General features: G+C 35.5%; 2 protein-coding genes across 3 annotated transcripts; one reads left to right on the top strand and one right to left on the bottom strand.

Moving 5' to 3' along the window:
* Positions 1 to 8,285: 8,285 nt before the first annotated feature.
* Positions 8,286 to 15,922, top strand: LOC115970264 (calumenin-B). 2 transcript variants are annotated; one of them, XM_031089984.1, is made up of 7 exons: positions 8,286 to 9,272; positions 10,068 to 10,170; positions 10,282 to 10,347; positions 11,338 to 11,511; positions 11,601 to 11,697; positions 15,253 to 15,392; positions 15,493 to 15,922. In XM_031089984.1, the coding sequence occupies exons 1-6, from the start codon at positions 8,705 to 8,707 to the stop codon at positions 15,379 to 15,381; spliced, it is 1,137 nt and encodes a 378-aa protein (XP_030945844.1). In that variant the 5' UTR covers positions 8,286 to 8,704; the 3' UTR covers positions 15,382 to 15,392; positions 15,493 to 15,922. The 2 variants fall into 2 exon arrangements, with proteins under 2 accessions (XP_030945844.1, XP_030945803.1); XM_031089943.1 differs by having other exon boundaries at positions 15,486 to 15,922.
* A 521-nt stretch (positions 15,923 to 16,443) lies between these two features.
* On the bottom strand, positions 16,444 to 17,190 carry LOC115957600 (nucleolin). The gene has a single exon (XM_031079234.1). The coding sequence runs from the start codon at positions 17,120 to 17,122 to the stop codon at positions 16,586 to 16,588; it is 537 nt and encodes a 178-aa protein (XP_030935094.1). The 5' UTR covers positions 17,123 to 17,190; the 3' UTR covers positions 16,444 to 16,585.
* Positions 17,191 to 17,580: the final 390 nt, after the last annotated feature.

The raw sequence follows: 17,580 nt of genomic DNA, 5'->3' as shown, positions 1-17,580 counted from the left end.
TTTTTTTTCCTCTTATTTTTTTGCACGCACCTGTACACCTTATCCCGACAAGCATCCTTCAATAGAGCCTTTACTAACTAGAAGTATTAAATGAAGAAATCATTGCAATAATTTTATACCAATTGTTGTTGCAATTTATTGCAATAAAAATTTTGAGTTGATCTTTTATTGAAATAAATTGATTCAATTATTTTACAATTTATTGCAATAACAATTGTGAATGACCATCAATGGTAGCAAATCTGGGATTTTCATCAAATGGATCTTGATCATCATATGGGTCTTAACCTCCCACAGCCGTGTCATCAAAGAAATCCACCTAATCAAAAACACTCTTTGGAGAACACAAAATACCAGAATCAACAACTGGGTCTTGATCCTCATATGGGTCTTGACCCCTATGTCCGTGTCATCAATTCCATCAAAGAAATTCACCTGATCAAAAACACTCTTTGGAGAACCCAAAATACCAGAATCAACAACAACAGAGGGTGGTCTTTCCAAAGTCAAAGCCAAACCCTCTCCTCCTTATTCTTTTTGTAAATTACACAGAGAACCAAGTCAGAGCCCTTTTCAGCAACAGTAAACTCATGCATTAACCAATTAGTGGTCTTCTTCTCCTTACCCTCACCCTTCACCCTGAAATTCAGCAATTTGTTGAACCCAATAATCGTCTTCCCAAACCTAGACCCAGAATCATAGATTTTCTTGGTGGAACTTTCATGCCAAGTCCCATAGGAACCAACAGAACGAAGCACACGATTCTTCCCCCTCTTTTACATAGTGAAGAAGTAATGCTTCTCATCATCCAACACTGCTGTTGAGTCCGTATAGAAATCCCATGGGGGTTTATCGTATACTTCATCGGAAAAGCTGATGATGTCCAAAGCCAAAACCTCATTTCGAATCTCTAACCTTATCCCAAGTTGATCTTTTATTGCAACTGTTGGAAATAAAAGAGAAATAATACCTGAATTTTTCTTGGAAATTACACAATTTGATTTTACCAAAAGAGGTGGCAGAGATGAGGTATTGATTAAGTCACTGCCTTGAGACAAATTGTGCCGTCTATGGTATATCCGATGTAGTTAGACAAATAGTTTTTGCACGTTGCGTCCAAGAAACAACAATCCAGCCACCTTTGCTGATTATCCTTGTGAGCCTACACTGCTCGTAGGATATAAGCTCTTATAATACTTTCTTTTCCCAAAAATTTTTGTAAAAGATATAATATTTTTGTGAGTAGTAAAAAGCAATAGATGTTAAGTGTTTAGGACAATAAAAAGTTGTTTTTGAAGGGTTTTCAACTTTGTAATTCAAAAATAATGTAAGTCTACTACTTTTTTTTCTTTCCATATATATATATAGCTGGACCTTTAACTTGTCTTTAGCCAAAAAATAAAAAAGATTTGATATCAATTAAATGGTCATAAAGGTATTGAAATCAATATCATGAATAGCTTTCTTTTTATACATATATTTTATATATAAACCGGTCAAACTATTTGCCAAAGTGTATGTTGAGGTGAGGTAAGTTAGCTGACAAATCAAGTTTGTCTTGTAGTGTCATAACTCATAATGCCATTAAAACAAAATTTACAGCCCCTAATGTGGCTGTGTTTAAGCTGTCAAATAATGTTTTTCTTTGAAACTTTGACTATACACCTTAATTACAACCAAGAATGGAAATTAATATATAATGCTATAACCCATCAACAATAAATTATATAAATATATAGTTGTACAATATCTAATACTTTCTATCTATAACGTTGCTATTAAATATATTAAAAGAAACGTTTTAAAGCAAAAGTTTATAAAGGAAAGTATACTAAAAGTTGGCAATATATGGTATTAAAATTCACATTAATTTTTAGAGATTTCCTAATTAAAATCATTGATAATAGCTATTCAAATTTTGAATTATATTTGAATTTTCAAAATTTAGCAATCAACGTATTTAACATTAAGGGATAATTGATTTCCTCAATTCACATAAATGAGTATTAAAATAAATATGATATTTTTTATAAAAATATCCAACAGCAACAAAGTTATCATTGCAATAACTTGATATCAATTATGTTACAATATTGCAATGACAATTATGAAGTTGCAATGCATATATCATTGCAATAACCTAATATCAATTATTTTGTAATTTATTCCAATAACAAAAATGAAATAATTATTTATTACAATGAAGAAATGGATGATTGGGAATTAGCATTTTAGCTGACTATGCCACGGTGTGCCATTGATCCCTTTTGAGTTGGCATTTTAGCTTTCTAATGCCACCCTCTTTAGCTATACCAATATAAGAAAAGAAAATGAAAAAAGCACTTTCATACCAAAATTGTGACATCAACCGACTTTCCTGTATAAGATATGATATCTCAAACTGCCCAACTGCATAGCCACTTTCACCTAAATGGCTACAAGTTGAATGAGTTTATCTGGTTTGTGGGAATTCATTGCTAAAGCTCACAAGAATTATTTTCAACTTTAAATGCATGATTAGGTAAAACTTCATCACAAAGTCACAAATAGGTAGGACAAGAACACACGTGCTTATCTGGAGTACAATTAATCTTTTTATTAGCTTTCTTTATTTTTATTCAAATGGGCAAGTTGGCCTAAAAAATAAAGATACCTCATCTCCTTTGCAAATGCCCATGTTAGCATTGAACCAATAGAGTAAAGTATGCTTTTGTGTTTGTAAGAAAGGGAATTGCCACACATATCCACATAGGACCTTTTACCCCCCACAAGGCCATTGCAGTGGAGTTCTAACTTTTTTTATAATGTATCGGTTAATTAAATTATTACTTATTATTTATTAGTTGCTTCCCCCAATTAATGGGAAATTCTTAGCTAGTTCGGATCAATTAAAATGAGACACCTAAGAGAAAGTGCTGATATCATTTAACAGGAAACCAAGTCAGCAATAGAGTTAATGGCGTTTAGTGTGTTGCTATTCCGTTAGGTTCAAATTCAAATCTCAGCCCTTTAGTTAATCCAACCGTAGAGAAACATCATTAATTCACGTGAAATGGGAAAACCCCTATTCTCTAACCCGCCTCTTTTCTTTTCTCAATTATTTCAAAAACTCTCACTCTCCCTTTCTCCCTCCTCCTCCTCCACTTTGCTCTCTCTCAACCCAGCCAAGGCTGTTGCCACAATCACCTTTATGCAAAGTCGCATCGTTGCACGACCCACCTCTCGCACCAACTAGTGTCGTGGCCTCTTTCCCCTACGATTCCTTTTGCTCTTCTCTCAACCCCAACTGCGCTGTCGCCAATGCCACTGCCCCGTAAGTTTTCTGTTTTTCTCTCTCTGTCATTTTTTTAATTGATTTATTTTAATGAGCTCTGTTTGGTTGCTCGGAAAGAAGAAAAGTAAGCTTTGTTGTAATAAGTATGTCTGGAGTTACTTTGGAAACTTATTACAAAAAATTGTTTTATTGCAGTAGGTTACTGCAACAATAATTTTTGTTGCAATAAATTTATTGCAATAAAAAATATATATTAATATTAAAAAAATTTACTACAACAAAATATATTGTTGCTATGATTTATTGCAACAATTTTTTTTGTTGTAATAAATATGGCGGGAGTTGGAGGTGTACTAAGCCCTATTAGGATGAAATATTATAATAGATTGGATGTGCAATGTGCTGGATAATAATAATATACTTCATGTTGCAATAAATTTATTGCAATAAAAATATATATTATTATTAAAAAAATTTACTACAACTGTGAGAACCAGAGATGAGACTGTTGGGCTTGAACTCACTTGGGCTCACAATTTATTTGTAGAGTGGGCTTCAAGATTTCTTATTCTGAGTCATTCTCGGCAGAGAGACTCAAAACAATATTCATCCTTTCTTCCTCCTTGACTGTTTTTTCTCCTTTTTTCTGAACCCCCTTCTCTTCCCAAACTTCTGCTATTTATAGCTAAGGTTAGTGGGGAGATTATGATTACAGCCACCGCTAGTGCTATTGAAGGTCCAATATTATCTGTTTTAAGTGGGTGTTTAGGTGAGAGTGGGATGCAACAATTATGGCCTTGGAACTTGGTTCCAGCTTAGTCGATTATGCTCGGTAATGCTGTTCCCCGAGCATTTCATGATTTTCCCGGACAGGGTTCATATGTTTGTTCGGGAAAACTTATGCCGAACACTTCTCAGGATTCGAGACCCAAAACTTGTTTTTACATGAAGGCAGTTTCAAGAAGGGCTTAGGGTAATGTGGCCGTTCCATTGGGCCTGGGCCCAGGGCCCATATGGGTCTTGGGATCTCGGTGCCGTACAACAACAAAATATATTGTTGCTATGATTTATTGAAACAATTTTTTTGTTGTAATAAATATGGTGGGAGTTGAAGGTGTACCAAGCCTTATTAGGATGAAATATTATATTAGACTGGATGTGCAATGTGTTGGATAATAATAATATACTTCATGTAGCAGGCTATTTCTATCAGTACTCGATATGTAGTAGACAAGATAATATATACCTCATGTGGGCACTCTAGGCTTCTCTACAATCTAAGCCTCTAAATCCCAAAATTTATACATATATTTAAAGTCATAATTAAGAGAAAATCCAATAAAATTCAAAATTGGAATTTTGTGTCACGTGTGGTATTGAATTTCTTAATTTTGTACATACATTTAAGAACATTTGTGAAAATCAAGAAGTCAAGTGAAAAATGTGTTTCACTCTTCCTTTGAGGCTTATTATTATTATTTGGGTCAGGCTAATAAGTGCTCCGGGGGTATTGGTTAATAATCCAGTTAAAAAAATTAATATTTTGATAGTTTTTTTTTTTTATTTCCCATAAAAGTAACGTTAAAATTTTCTTAAAATAAATTGTTAACTAATGCCCTAAGGACACTCGTAATGTGTTTCACTCTTCCTTTGCAGGCTTATTATTATTATTAGGGTCAGACTAACAAGTGCTCTTAGGGTATTGGTTAATAATCCAGTTAAAAAAAATTAATATTTCGATAGTTTTTTTCATTTCCCATAAAAATAACATTAAAATTTTCTTAAAATAGATTATTAACTAATGCCCTAAGGGCATTCATTAGCATCTCCTTTATTATTATTATTATTATAATTACTCTTTTTCTTCTACCATATTCAGTATTCACCTTCTTTCTATCTTCTATCTTCAGCATTTGGAAATAATTTTCTTAAACACTTACAATCACAATCCGATGAAAATAAGAAAACCTGATACAAAAATAAAAGGTGTTAGCGGTTGAATGGGCAAAACTAATTTATCAGCAAAAATCTAACATTAAATATGGGGTGTAAATGAAACTGGATTATTACAGAAGAAAGCAGTGAGAAGAGAAGAAGACTGACAAAACTTTTTGAGTTTTGAGAAAAAAGTCAAACCTTCCGAAAGACTGAGTTGATTGGATCAAAAGAAGAGAAGGTAGTATGTTAAATAGCCATGGGGCAAGGGGCTTTGGCAGCATGTGTTTATTTGGGTCTGGAATGTGTGAGGGAATTAATGGTGGGTTGGGTTTTACTTTCATTACAATTTTCATTCGTGTTAATGCAGTGAAAGTTGGGTTTGGAGCTCCTTCTATGGGCCTGTTTCTTTTGTCTTTGTCATTTTGTGATACAATGGCCCATGGAGGGCTCTTAGAGTGAGCTACGGCTCTCACATTGTATGATCTTTAACTTTTATTTTATTTTTTTCCTTTTTAAATGCATGTAATTTGAATAAATTATGAGAAGAACCAAGCGTAAGGTTATGAAGGGTAAAATTACATTTTTATGTCAGTAAAACTTGTTAACATTTGAAAGTTGAAACAATTAACGCTTAGCATATGAATCCTCTTTAGGCCAACATTTATGGTTTTTCATGATTACCGATTTTTTAGTTAGTATAAACAATGAAGGTAAGAAGCCTATTTATAAATAAATTTTATTTATTTCAGTTTAAAACAGGCATAAAAATTATATTATAAATTTATGCAAAATTTTTCCATGCATGGCAAGGGAGTTTGCAATACTAGTTGAGTATGGATCACTTATCTCTCTACTTTCTTCTCTTTTTTGTTATAGTATCCATTTGGATAGTGCTGAAAAGGACTTGAGTTTGTGTTTTCACGTTGTTGTTTTTTTTTTTTTTTTTTTTTGAGAAGAGCATTTCACGTTTTCAAATGTAGAATTATGTTTTTCCTGTGAGTTTCGTATATTATTCACAGGACCCATAAGTACTTTATTAAAAAAAAAACTTTAAAACTGGGTCTTACAGTACTATTCACACATTTAAAAATTATTTTGCTACAGTGTTTTCAATTTTCAGTAAAATAAGCGGTATCCAAATAGATTTATAGTATATATGATAGGATTGAATTGAAAGAAAATTGTGATTGCTTGAGAGTTTTGTTTTTTTGGAAAGAGAGGACATGAAATGACATGGATAATGATTCTTTTTATTTTCTCATCAATATTCTCTTAAAAAAACAGTGAAATTAGGGGTGTAAATCAAACCCGACAACCTAACCAACCCAATCCTAACTAAAGATAATGGATTAATTTTTAACAAGTTAATGGGTTGCTTAGTTTGAGATTCTTGTAAGAGATGTTGGTTGGTTTGATTTCAGTTTGGTATTTTTTTTAATCACTAATCTCGAACCAACCCAACCTTTTACATATTCGTATATTATGTAATATCTTTAATTTTATATGTATGGCTTTTACCATTACTCTTACTACGCTATACGCTACATACTCAATAATTTCTCACAAACATGAGCACAACATTTTTTTATTAATTTTTTTTTTACACTAGAATTTCATAAGCTCTAGAGGACATAAGCTGCTATTCCCCTTTGAAAAGCTCAATTTATGGTGGTGTTCTTTGAGTTGTTTAATAATTCTTGTGGGGTCGAGGAACTTATGATTCGGCCCACGCTCTATTAGGGCTCAGGGCCCATGTCGAGGAGGGTGTGTGTCGAGGACGAACGATGAAAGGTCAAGGTGTCGAGGGGAACAACTGAGGACGACCCTATCCTCGGCACTCCAAGACTTCAAGGGGAAGAGCAACGTCTCGATGAAGGTTATCCCTAAACAGCCCCCTGAAGGAGATGCGAGTAGAATGGGGCCCACGTGGAGGTACGGTGCAAAATTGGTTCAAGGTAAATACGTCCCCTCCGCATTAAATGCACTCGCCAGCGTCCTGACCATGTTAATGAGAAAAGACGCCTGGACAAGGTAACTTCGATCATCGCAACTAACAGAAAGCAAGACGGGACAGCTGACGGGACGGGTACAGAAGTAGGCACCTGCCTGACCAACAAGTGGAGGGTTAAGATCAACCAAGAATGGCTATATAATGTGAAGGCTAAAGCACCAAGTGGGTGGCTGGGAAAAATGGCCAAAAACCGGAGCCTCCCAGCCCGCTTCCAGGAGAAGGACTCCTAGGGCGAACGCGATTTAACTATGTATGACCACTACGGAAAACTACCGTCTGGTGACCAAAGCCTAGCCTTTCAAACCCACGCTCTATAAATGATATTGTTTGGACCTTTTTACGTGCGAACCCAACGTTGTTAAGGGTCGTTACAAATCGCGTCCTTACAATTCTAATTCTTAAAAAGTAATTATTGACTCAAGAATCATGAAAATTAAGGGTCTGTTTGGTACGTGTATTTAAACAATAATTTTCAGTTTTTTTTGAAAATACGTATAGATAAAAAAGTGTGTTAAAATATATATAATATTGTTTAAAAACTAAAAACATGTGTTTAAAATAATATACCAAATAGCTCCTAAATTGGTTGAAGTAGTTAAGTACTGAATCCATTAAATGAGATACATTGATTTCACGACTCAGTTTTGAATAATGATTAATTTCTTGCTTAACCAAAAAATAAAGTCTTGCTCGATACCATTTTTTTTCTTTGTACGGTCCTGTCTTCTTTGGTATTCCACCGTTCTTATCCATTGACAACATTTTTTCTTGTAATTTATTCATAAAGAGCCTTAAAGCGTGTCTAGTTCAATTGGAACCTCAAGATTCAAATCTCATTTTCCTAACCATCTAATTATAAAATTTTTTAAAAAAGTAAAAAAAAAAATCTCTATCCTATCTCAAAAAACCCTCAATTTAGAAAAGAAAAATATATGGTATTATAACATTTCTAGAGTACTAAATAAAAAGCTAGCACATGCAATCGAACAGCAAATTGTGTGTTAATTAATACGGAGTTATTTAGAAAGTAGAGAGAGAGAGACACACACACACACGCACAACAACATCGACAACAGACAAACAACGGATAAAACCCATGAACTGGTTTGTCCAGCAGATCTACAATTTTACATCTACACGACACCACATCACATCACAAATTCACAAACAACTAAAAACCACCACATTCACCTTAACACTTCTTCACCTTCCACTCCAATTTCTTCAACTCTCTCTCTCTCTCTCTCTCTCTCTCTCTAAAACCAGTGCTAGATCCCTTGCAAAGTCACCCAAATCTTCAATTTTGAACAATACCCATTTGCAATCTTAGATTGCATTGTCAACGCCACACCCAAAATCTCCAATTCCCATTTCCAAAATCACCCAAAATCTTCAATTTTGAACACACCCATTTGAAGTTTTCATTGCATTGTAAACATATAACACTATATATTGTAAAAAAAAAAAAAAAAAAAAATACAATGGGCAAAGTTTCGATTTTGATATACATAACCGTAGCAGTGCTTATTCTGTTTCTTATCTCTTACTCTCCGAGTAAACCCTCAAACCACCGTCACCGCCGCCTAAAGCTCCGATCAAACTTCACCTTCTCTCACCAAGTGCGTCCCCCTCATGACCCCGTGCCGTTCGACCCCATTGTCGCTGACCTCGAGCTCCGCCGCGAGGACCGTCACTGGGAGAGGCAGTACATGGAACACGCTCACCCCGAGTTGGTTCAACACGAATCGGACTCGGCTCCCGGAGCTGAGTCACAGCCCGAGTGGGAGGACTTCGCGGACGCCGAGGATTACTTGAATGACGAGGAGAGGTTTAATGTGACCGATAGGTTGGTCGTGTTGTTTCCGAGGATTGATGCGGACCCGGCTGATGGGTTTGTGACTGAGCACGAGTTGACTCAGTGGAACTTGCAGCAAGCTGAGAGGGAAGTGATGCATAGGACACAGAGGGAAATGGATGTGCATGATAAGAACAAAGATGGGTTTGTCTCTTTTGCCGAGTATGAGCCCCCCAGTTGGGTTCTAAATGCAGGTCTGTTTCTTTTGTCTTATGTGTGTTTGAGTAATGGTAGATTTTGGATCAGTTTTTCTTTGTGGAATTTTTGATGGGTGCTATGTCAATGGGAATGGGAATGCTCAATTTTAGTCTATGTAGTCATTTTTTAAAATTGTGTGAACATTGGATAGTTAGCGACACATGATGCATTTCTGTTCTAATTTCACTGTTCTTTGTTTCTTAATCTCATTGTAATCAAGTGAATTCATGTTTTCTTGGAGAAAGCAGTGTGTCTTGTTTTTTTTTGGTGAATATGTGGATTACGCTTTTACTTCTTCTTTCTTGTTGTAGAAGAGCTCAATTGATGTAGTTATAATATGTTTAATGGTTCATGAGACTATGAATTGACTTGACTTTATGAAGCATTTATTAGACTTCTTAATTTTTGTCTTAATTTTATTTCCTAAATTAGATAACTTGGCATCTTAATTATGTCTCAGTTAGTTCATTAACGGGTTTACTGTGATAGGTACTCGTCTATGTTGTGGTACAAACATTATAAATTGATTCAAGATTTTAGTATAAGCAAGATCCAATTTTTAGGATTCCTCTTTACTCCACTTGATCATGTAGAGTCTCTCTTTAGTTAGTTTAACTTACCGTATATAGGATGTGGCTGTGACCATCGTACTACTGTTTGGGTCATCTACAATGAAATGTTGTCACCAGTTTGTTCTTTTTAGGGCCATATCTTATGTTTTCTCATAGACCATCAGGACCTCATTTCTATATGAGTTTGTCTTGGCTACTAATTTCTATTTCATTTACCAGATAATACTTCTTTTGGCTATGATATGGGTTGGTGGAAAGAGGAGCATTTTAATGCATCAGATGCAGACGGAGATGGTCTTCTGAATATAACTGAGTTTAACGAGTGAGCTTCTACTTTGTTTAGAAAGTTTCTTTTATTGCAAAAAGCTTCTTTAATTGGTCTTTCAATTGCAGCTAATGCTTTTCCTCAACTTTTCCCTTGTTCATTCTCTAGCTTTCTGCACCCAGCTGATACTAAAAATCCAAAGCTACTTCAGTGGTTGTGCAAGGAGGAGCTAAGGTAACTTGAGTTTCATTAAGTTCCCTTCTCTGCCAGTTATAAATTATTGCATCCTTTTAATCCATACATGCATTGGATAAATTCATTTTTCAGTCCGGTTTGTAGTTGTGTCATTGTTGCCATTGGGAACTTAGTTACAAATGTTTTTACCTACTTATTGAGATTGTTCCCCGAGGGCATGGAATGATTTTCTTATGGTGAAAGGCTCTAGGTTGCCAATTCAATTAGTCAGCGCTAATCTGTTCCTCCCAGTCTATATTCTCCCTTTCTGGCAGCATATTCTAACATTTTTTTTTATTTATCGAATTTGATCACTAGATTTTCTTGAATTCTTGTATCATTTTCAGTATAAAAACAGGCCACTTAATGCATCATTCAAGATGCATTGTTGATGCATGAATTGATAGTATACTTTATGTTTTTATTCTTATAAGGGACTTGACACTTGATTCTCACTCACATTAAACTTTCATGTAAACACTTTAACTAACTTGTGTTTCTCTTTTTAATAAATATTCATATGAGTTATAAAATCTAAAAATTCTGACTAACTTGGTTGAAAATTTTTATTTTCTTCGCTCTGAACTCATTTTGTTTCATATGAAGCTAATTACCTATGAATTCTGATTTTAACCATATAGGTATATAAGATGGGAATTCTTTGATACTTATAAAAAATAAAAAAAAGATGGGAATTCTTTGGTGGTCAGGGACCTTTCCTTTAAGTTCTGGGTACATGTGCATGAATCTAGTGGTAACCAATTTTATTCAAAGTCTTATAACTACATTTGATGAGTTAACTGCTTGATACACAATTACACAGTCAATTCTTTTGCCTTGGTTTGATTAATGACTCTTTTAATTTTATTATCGTACTACAATGTTTCACCCTTTGTTTCTTCAATGTCATCTCTAATGGGGCTTTGATTTTGTTGTAATGTCATTGCTTTTCCTTGTCTAATTGGTCACTTTGCACTTTTGCCTCCTTAGGGAAAGAGACACTGACAAAGACGGGAAGGTTAACTTTAAAGAATTTTTTCATGGGCTTTTTGACATGGTGAGGAACTATGATGAAGAAGGTCACAATTCTTCACATCAATTTGATGATTCAATGGAGGGCCCAGCAAAAAAATTGTTTGCTCAGCTTGACAAAGATGGTGATGGGTATTGATCAAAGATATATTTCTCATATAAATAATGTTCTTTGAATGATATATTCTATTATTTACTTGTATTGGAATTTTCTTTCACAGATACTTGTCAGATGTGGAACTACTACCTGTAATTGGAAAACTTCACCCGTCAGAGAGTTACTATGCGAAACAACAAGCAGATTACATCATATCACAGGTATTCAACTGAAACCAGTTTCTTATTTGATTGATGAGAAATGTATCTATTTGTACTTGCTGAGTCATTTCGATATGCAGATTGAGTCATTTAAGCACTAAATATAATTGCAGCCACTTACTTGGAAGATTGTATTTAGTGTGAAGCAATACTATTTTGCATGTTTACTAATATGAGTCAAAATATTATTTATGGTGGGGGTCTTATTAAATGATAATTTAATGAATCTTAAATAATCAGGAGCCTTGTTCTGCATCTTCAGTCAACTTTGCTCCAGTTCTCTTGTATCGTGTAATCAATGTTATTTGTCCTAGTTTAAGAGAAGCTATTGTTTGAAATGTATCATTAAGGTCCTCGACTCCCTGTTTTTCCGATAAGCGAAAGAACTTGTCATTCAAACATGTTTGTTATTCTTATTTCATTTGAGGTTTCATGGAAGTTCACAACTGCTGTTGTGTTTCAAGTTGTGCATCTAACTAGAGATGGAAATCTTTATGTAGAAGTATTACCAAAGATGCTCAGGAGATAGCCAGCCTGTTGGCTGAAGGCAGCATATACTAATAAGTTGTTGTCATGGATGATGTTGATAAGAGGAGACAGGAGTGATAGTAGCCATGCAGATTTAATTTTTATTATATTGAACTTTGCTGCCCCTAGATGGACTTGGTCACTGAAGCTACAGGTGCAAATTTTAAAAATTAATTCAGATATAAAATGCTTCAAAGGCCCTGTCCTGTATGTCTATTTTCTGTGTGTGTGTGCAAGTAAGCACCTTTGAAGGCTCCGTATCTATGTATGTCTGTATGTGTTTTTTTGTGTGTTTCTTTATAAGGCTATGAGTTTTTTGTATTCCAGTTCTTTTCCCCCTCTTCCAGCTGAGAGTTTTGTTTAGTATTTTTTGTTTTGTTGGGATTGTAAAATTACTATATCAGATGTGTGTATCTTGTTTCAAATTTGTTTATCCATGCAGAAGCATACAGCTGTACAAACTCATGGTTCTTAGGCATGGATTAGCAAAGTTAACAGCTTTATTGTTAATTTTCTGTCCTACAATTTTATCTCCATGGTTGGTGACTTTTATAAGACTTGACTGCTTCTTAAGGAGGCTCGGAAGAGCATACGATGGTCAGTTTTCATTTCATGGTGGCACTTTTTGTTGGAGGCCTCTAGTTTTAGGCATCTCAATGGATCTAGTAGACAGGAAACAGTGCCCTATGTGTTTTAAGTGGTGGTCCTAAAAGAACAATTTTTTTTTTTTTATAGTCAGGATTGTTTCTAGTATAATTATTTGGGATGAGAGAAGTGATAGGCCATCAAGGACATACTTATCTATTCTGCTGATCAGATAATTGTCTCTTCTTTGACATTTTTATGCTTTGAGTTCACTAGGAAATCTGTCATCAACTAAGTTAGGATCTAGCTCACCGTCTTGTCCAGGATTTTGCAGTTTAATATTTTGGCCTGCCTTGCATTATGTTAGTAAAAGTTGAATGTAGATGCTCTTCTCTTGGCATTTAAGGGAAGATGTTATTGTCAGCTTAGTACGAATCATGGGTATTGTCTGGGTCTAAATTGGCTTATCTTCCAGAAATCGTTGGCTTTGGTGGAATTTGATAATGATTTTGATTTTCAACCAAGCCCTTCTAGGCAAATGATTGTTGTGTTTAGTGGTGGAGAGGGTTGCACTTTGGCGAAGAGTGGTAGAGATTGAATGTTGGATCACTTGGGGTGGTTGGTGCGTGGAAAGTGTAAGGGGTCCATATGGTGTCAGCTTATGGAAGTTTATAAGCCAAGGTTGGGTTAAATTTGAGTATTTCATCTGTTTCTAGGTGGGAAATAGTTTCAGGGGATCACTTTTGGCATGATCTGTGATGTTGGCCTGAAACTATTTCAAATTGCAAAAACAGAGGCAACAGTGGCAGACTATATGGAGATTACACATGGTGTTATTCTATGGAACCCTTCATTTATTGAAGCTGTTCATAATAGGAGTTGGAGTCAATGCATGCTTTTTTGGAGAAACTGTATACAGCTAAGGTGTAACAAGGTCAGGAGGATAAGATGATCTGGTCTAATTCTAAAGACTTGGGATTTAGAGTAAATAAATACTATAATGTGCTGAGGGAGAGGGGGGTAATAAATCTTTTCCTTGGATATCTATTTGGCCTGTTAAAGCTCTGTCTCGTGTTGCTTTCTTTGTTTGGACTGCAGTGCAGGGTAAAAGTCTTAACAATTGATAATTTGAGAAAGAAGGGTATAATTATTGTGGATTGGTGTTGTATATGCAAATCCAATGGGAGTCGATAGATCATCTTATCTTCATTGTGGGGTGCCACAGGCTTATGGACATTTGTGTTTTGTCTAGTAGGAATGAATTGGGTAATGCCAAAGTCAGTATCTGAATTGTTGTTTTGCTGGAAGGGAACCTTTGGCAAAAAGTCGCAGCCTAAAATTTGGGCGGTGATCTGCTATGTCTAATGTGGAGTATGTGGAGAGAAACGAGTGCAAGTATCTTTGAAGGAACGCTTGGTACTTCAAATGAAGTCCAAATTCTTGGGATCTTTTTATAAGTGGGATCTAGCTGCAAGGCCATGTCCTGCTTCCAACTTCTAGTAGGAGTGAATTGGGCAATGCCAAAGTTGGTATCTGAATTGTTGTTTAGTTGGAAGGGAACTTTTGGCACAAAATCACAGCCTAAAATTTGGGGGGTGAGTCTTCTATGTCTAATGTGGAGTATATGGAGAGAAACAAGTGCAAGTATCTTTGAAGGAATTCTCGGTACTTCAAATGAAGTCCAAATTCTTGGGATCTTTTTATGAGTGGGATCTAGATGCAAGGCTGTGTACTGCTTCCGACATCTAGGGTTTTATAGATACTTTTAACTTTAGATGTTATCCTTGTAGTTCTCCTTTATTTCATTTAGGGTCCCTGTGTTACTTCCCGTGTACTCAGGCTATTCCTTTATGAAATATTATTTACTTACATAAAAAGTTGATAATGAGGATGCAAATAGTTGATAGGCTATAGTAGGCTGGGGAAGTTGATTGAAGTACTCATTTTGTGCAGTGCATTTAGGAATATCCTGATCTCAATGGTTCTATTGGTATGCTGAAGGAAATTGCTGGTCTCCCTATGGGCCTTTAGGGTAGCATTCTAATTCCAATTTGTTCAGAAAACTCACAAGCTGATTTCCTAGCTAAGAGGAGAGCACTAATTTAGGAACCTTATTGTGATTGTGCAAATCATCTTTTCTTGTTAAAAAATGGACACCAGTTTAGTTGTGATAAATTTGTGGTCTCATTATGGTTTGATGATTTCTTTTTTATCTTTCCTTCTAAAATTTTTTTCTTTTCCTATCTCTTCTTTTGTTACTGTTCTAGAAGTGCTAGTAGTATACAAAGTAGAAGTTCATGCTAATGATGACTATCACATGAATTTGATTTAACAACAGATTTCAGATTAATTTCTGGGTTCAAGTTGGTTTTGTGGAAGTGCGACTTGATAATGAATAGAGCAGTTTAGTTTTTAAAATAATGTATTGATTTTTTGTTGCAGGCAGATGCTGATAAAGATGGGCGTCTAACCTTGGCAGAGATGATTGATAACCCTTATGTATTTTACAGTGCTATATTCAATGACGATGAGGACGAGGATGACTATGAGTACCATGATGAATTCCGTTAATTTCATGCTAGGTTGGGAAACCCTTTCCATTTGTTTCTCATCCTTGTTTCTATCTTACCTGTCTCGTAAACGATATATAGATGTTTTAATTCCATTTTCTGCAGGATACAGGGAAAAGCTTTGGTAGAATTCAAAATTCTTTTGGCTATATAGTACTAGTAAGAAAAAGCTCCACGATCTTGACGTGAATTTTGCTCTTCCAAATTGCCATTTGTGGTTAATCGCCATGTGGTCATAAGTCATCCTGTACCACCAGTTTTACTGTCAGATAGTTCTTAGCGTCATTGCTGTTCATTAGATATATATGAATGTCAGCCCACTGTGAAGGGTGATTTACACTAGATTGATAGCTGGAATATTAATTTTATGGCACACAGTTGTTAGATATTCTGATTTTTTTTTTTTTTAATATTCTTGGGGTTTTTACTTTTTTAAGGCTTTGTTACTCTGCATATTTTATCAAGTTGAGTTGTACATGTATGATATTATAAAAACATTTATCTCCATTAGTTGTTCCAAGTGGAAGTAGTTTTAATTGTTACAATCGAATTGTTTGCTTAAGGATCAAGTACTTTAAGGCTAGTCATTGGGGTAAATCCGCTATTAGATCTCTCTCTCTCCCCTTCCAAGTTTTAGTGTTCAACTATAATAGTAGTAGTACTTTTGTGTGTGTGTGTGTGGGTGTTTGAAGTTTGAAATCAATGAAGTGCTTGAAAATGCTGTACATTACAAAAAAATACCAATTCACACTATGCTGGCATTGCAGTTGCAGCTCTTAGAAAATGCAAATAGAAATTTCTGAAGAAGTTGTGAAAGGTAGTGTGCGTGAAGGACAAATGGTGGTGAATTATGGTTAAAATAGTGGGACCATAATACGATATAACAGTAGAGGACAGTACAGTAGGCAAGTATTGGTCTTCCATTAAATGTGCGTGTATCATACTCGAAAGACTTGGCTCTTTCTTTGGTGTTTAGTGTTGAGATAAACAAGGAATGATGAAACCACAAATGTTTTAATAAAATTAGGTGAATTTGTTACTACAATATTCAAACCAAAAGACAAGAGCAGAAACAAATGGCAATTGGAATCGAAGAAATTACATTTTGATTTATTTGATATAGTCGCGAAGTGATAATTTGGTAACAATGATGAAGGACAAGTCAAGAAGAATGTTGTAATCAAAATAAAATAGAAAATGGGTCTTTATTTCCGACGAGGATGATTTCCCTTAGGCTTTTCATGGCAATCTTTCTTATAGTCTTCTTCGTCGTCGTCTTCTTCATCTTGATCATCATCATCATCATCAGATGGAGGAGAAGGGTCGAGACGGGCTGCATCCTTGGCCCACCGAATCAACTTCTCCACTTCGTCATCTTCATCATCTTCTTCTTCTTCTTCTTCGTATAATATATTGCTGCTGGGACCCGCACCAACACCAACAGCTGCAGAAGAAGAAGACGGAGAAGAGCCCTTAGCTTTAAGAGCGGCAAATCTGGCAGAGAGATCGGAGTTGTTGCTGTTGTTGTCGGTCGATTTGTGCGATTGAGATTGAGGAACAACGGACGAGGAGGAAGGTCGAGATTTTTTGAGTGCTTGGAAGCGACGGTCGAGATCGGAGTCGATGTAGTTGGGAGAGACTCGGGACATGTGGGAATCGAGAGAAAGCTTGAGAAGCAATTCGTCCTGAGCTGCTTGTAGCAGCTCTTCCACCTCCTTTGCTTCACTCTGCGCCTTCTTCATCTCAATCTCGATTCTTTTTTCCTTTCCACTTCCCACAAACAAAATCACGTCTCTTTTTTTTTTTTTTTTTTTCCCCACCCCACTACATATAAAAAAACAAAACAAAACCAAAAAAAAAAAAAAAAAAGTAAAAAAAGATGAAAATAATAGATGAGATCTCAAACCTTTCTTAAAATTATATGATTAGCAAAGTATCATATATTATTGTGGGAGAGAGGGATCCAAGCACAGGACAATGCCCTATCTGTGGATGAGCTAAGGCCCATCCACGCACCAATCCAGGTCTGACACGTGGACTAAGTCAGAGGAGGGAAGACATGAAGACAACACTAATTCGGACTAAACCTATGAACAGATGTCCGAGGAAGGGAGGCTGATGGACCCGTCGTCCGAGGAGCAAATGCATCTCGAGAATTTCTTAGTTGGCTTCTTGCACCAGAAAGTAAAACACTAAGGAA

This window comes from Quercus lobata, chromosome 1 (genome assembly GCF_001633185.2).
Source record: "Quercus lobata isolate SW786 chromosome 1, ValleyOak3.0 Primary Assembly, whole genome shotgun sequence".
In the NCBI taxonomy this organism is placed as follows: Eukaryota; Viridiplantae; Streptophyta; class Magnoliopsida; order Fagales; family Fagaceae; genus Quercus; species Quercus lobata.
The sequence above is the reverse complement of the archived record's forward strand: the minus strand, read 5'-3'. Positions and strand labels throughout refer to the sequence as shown.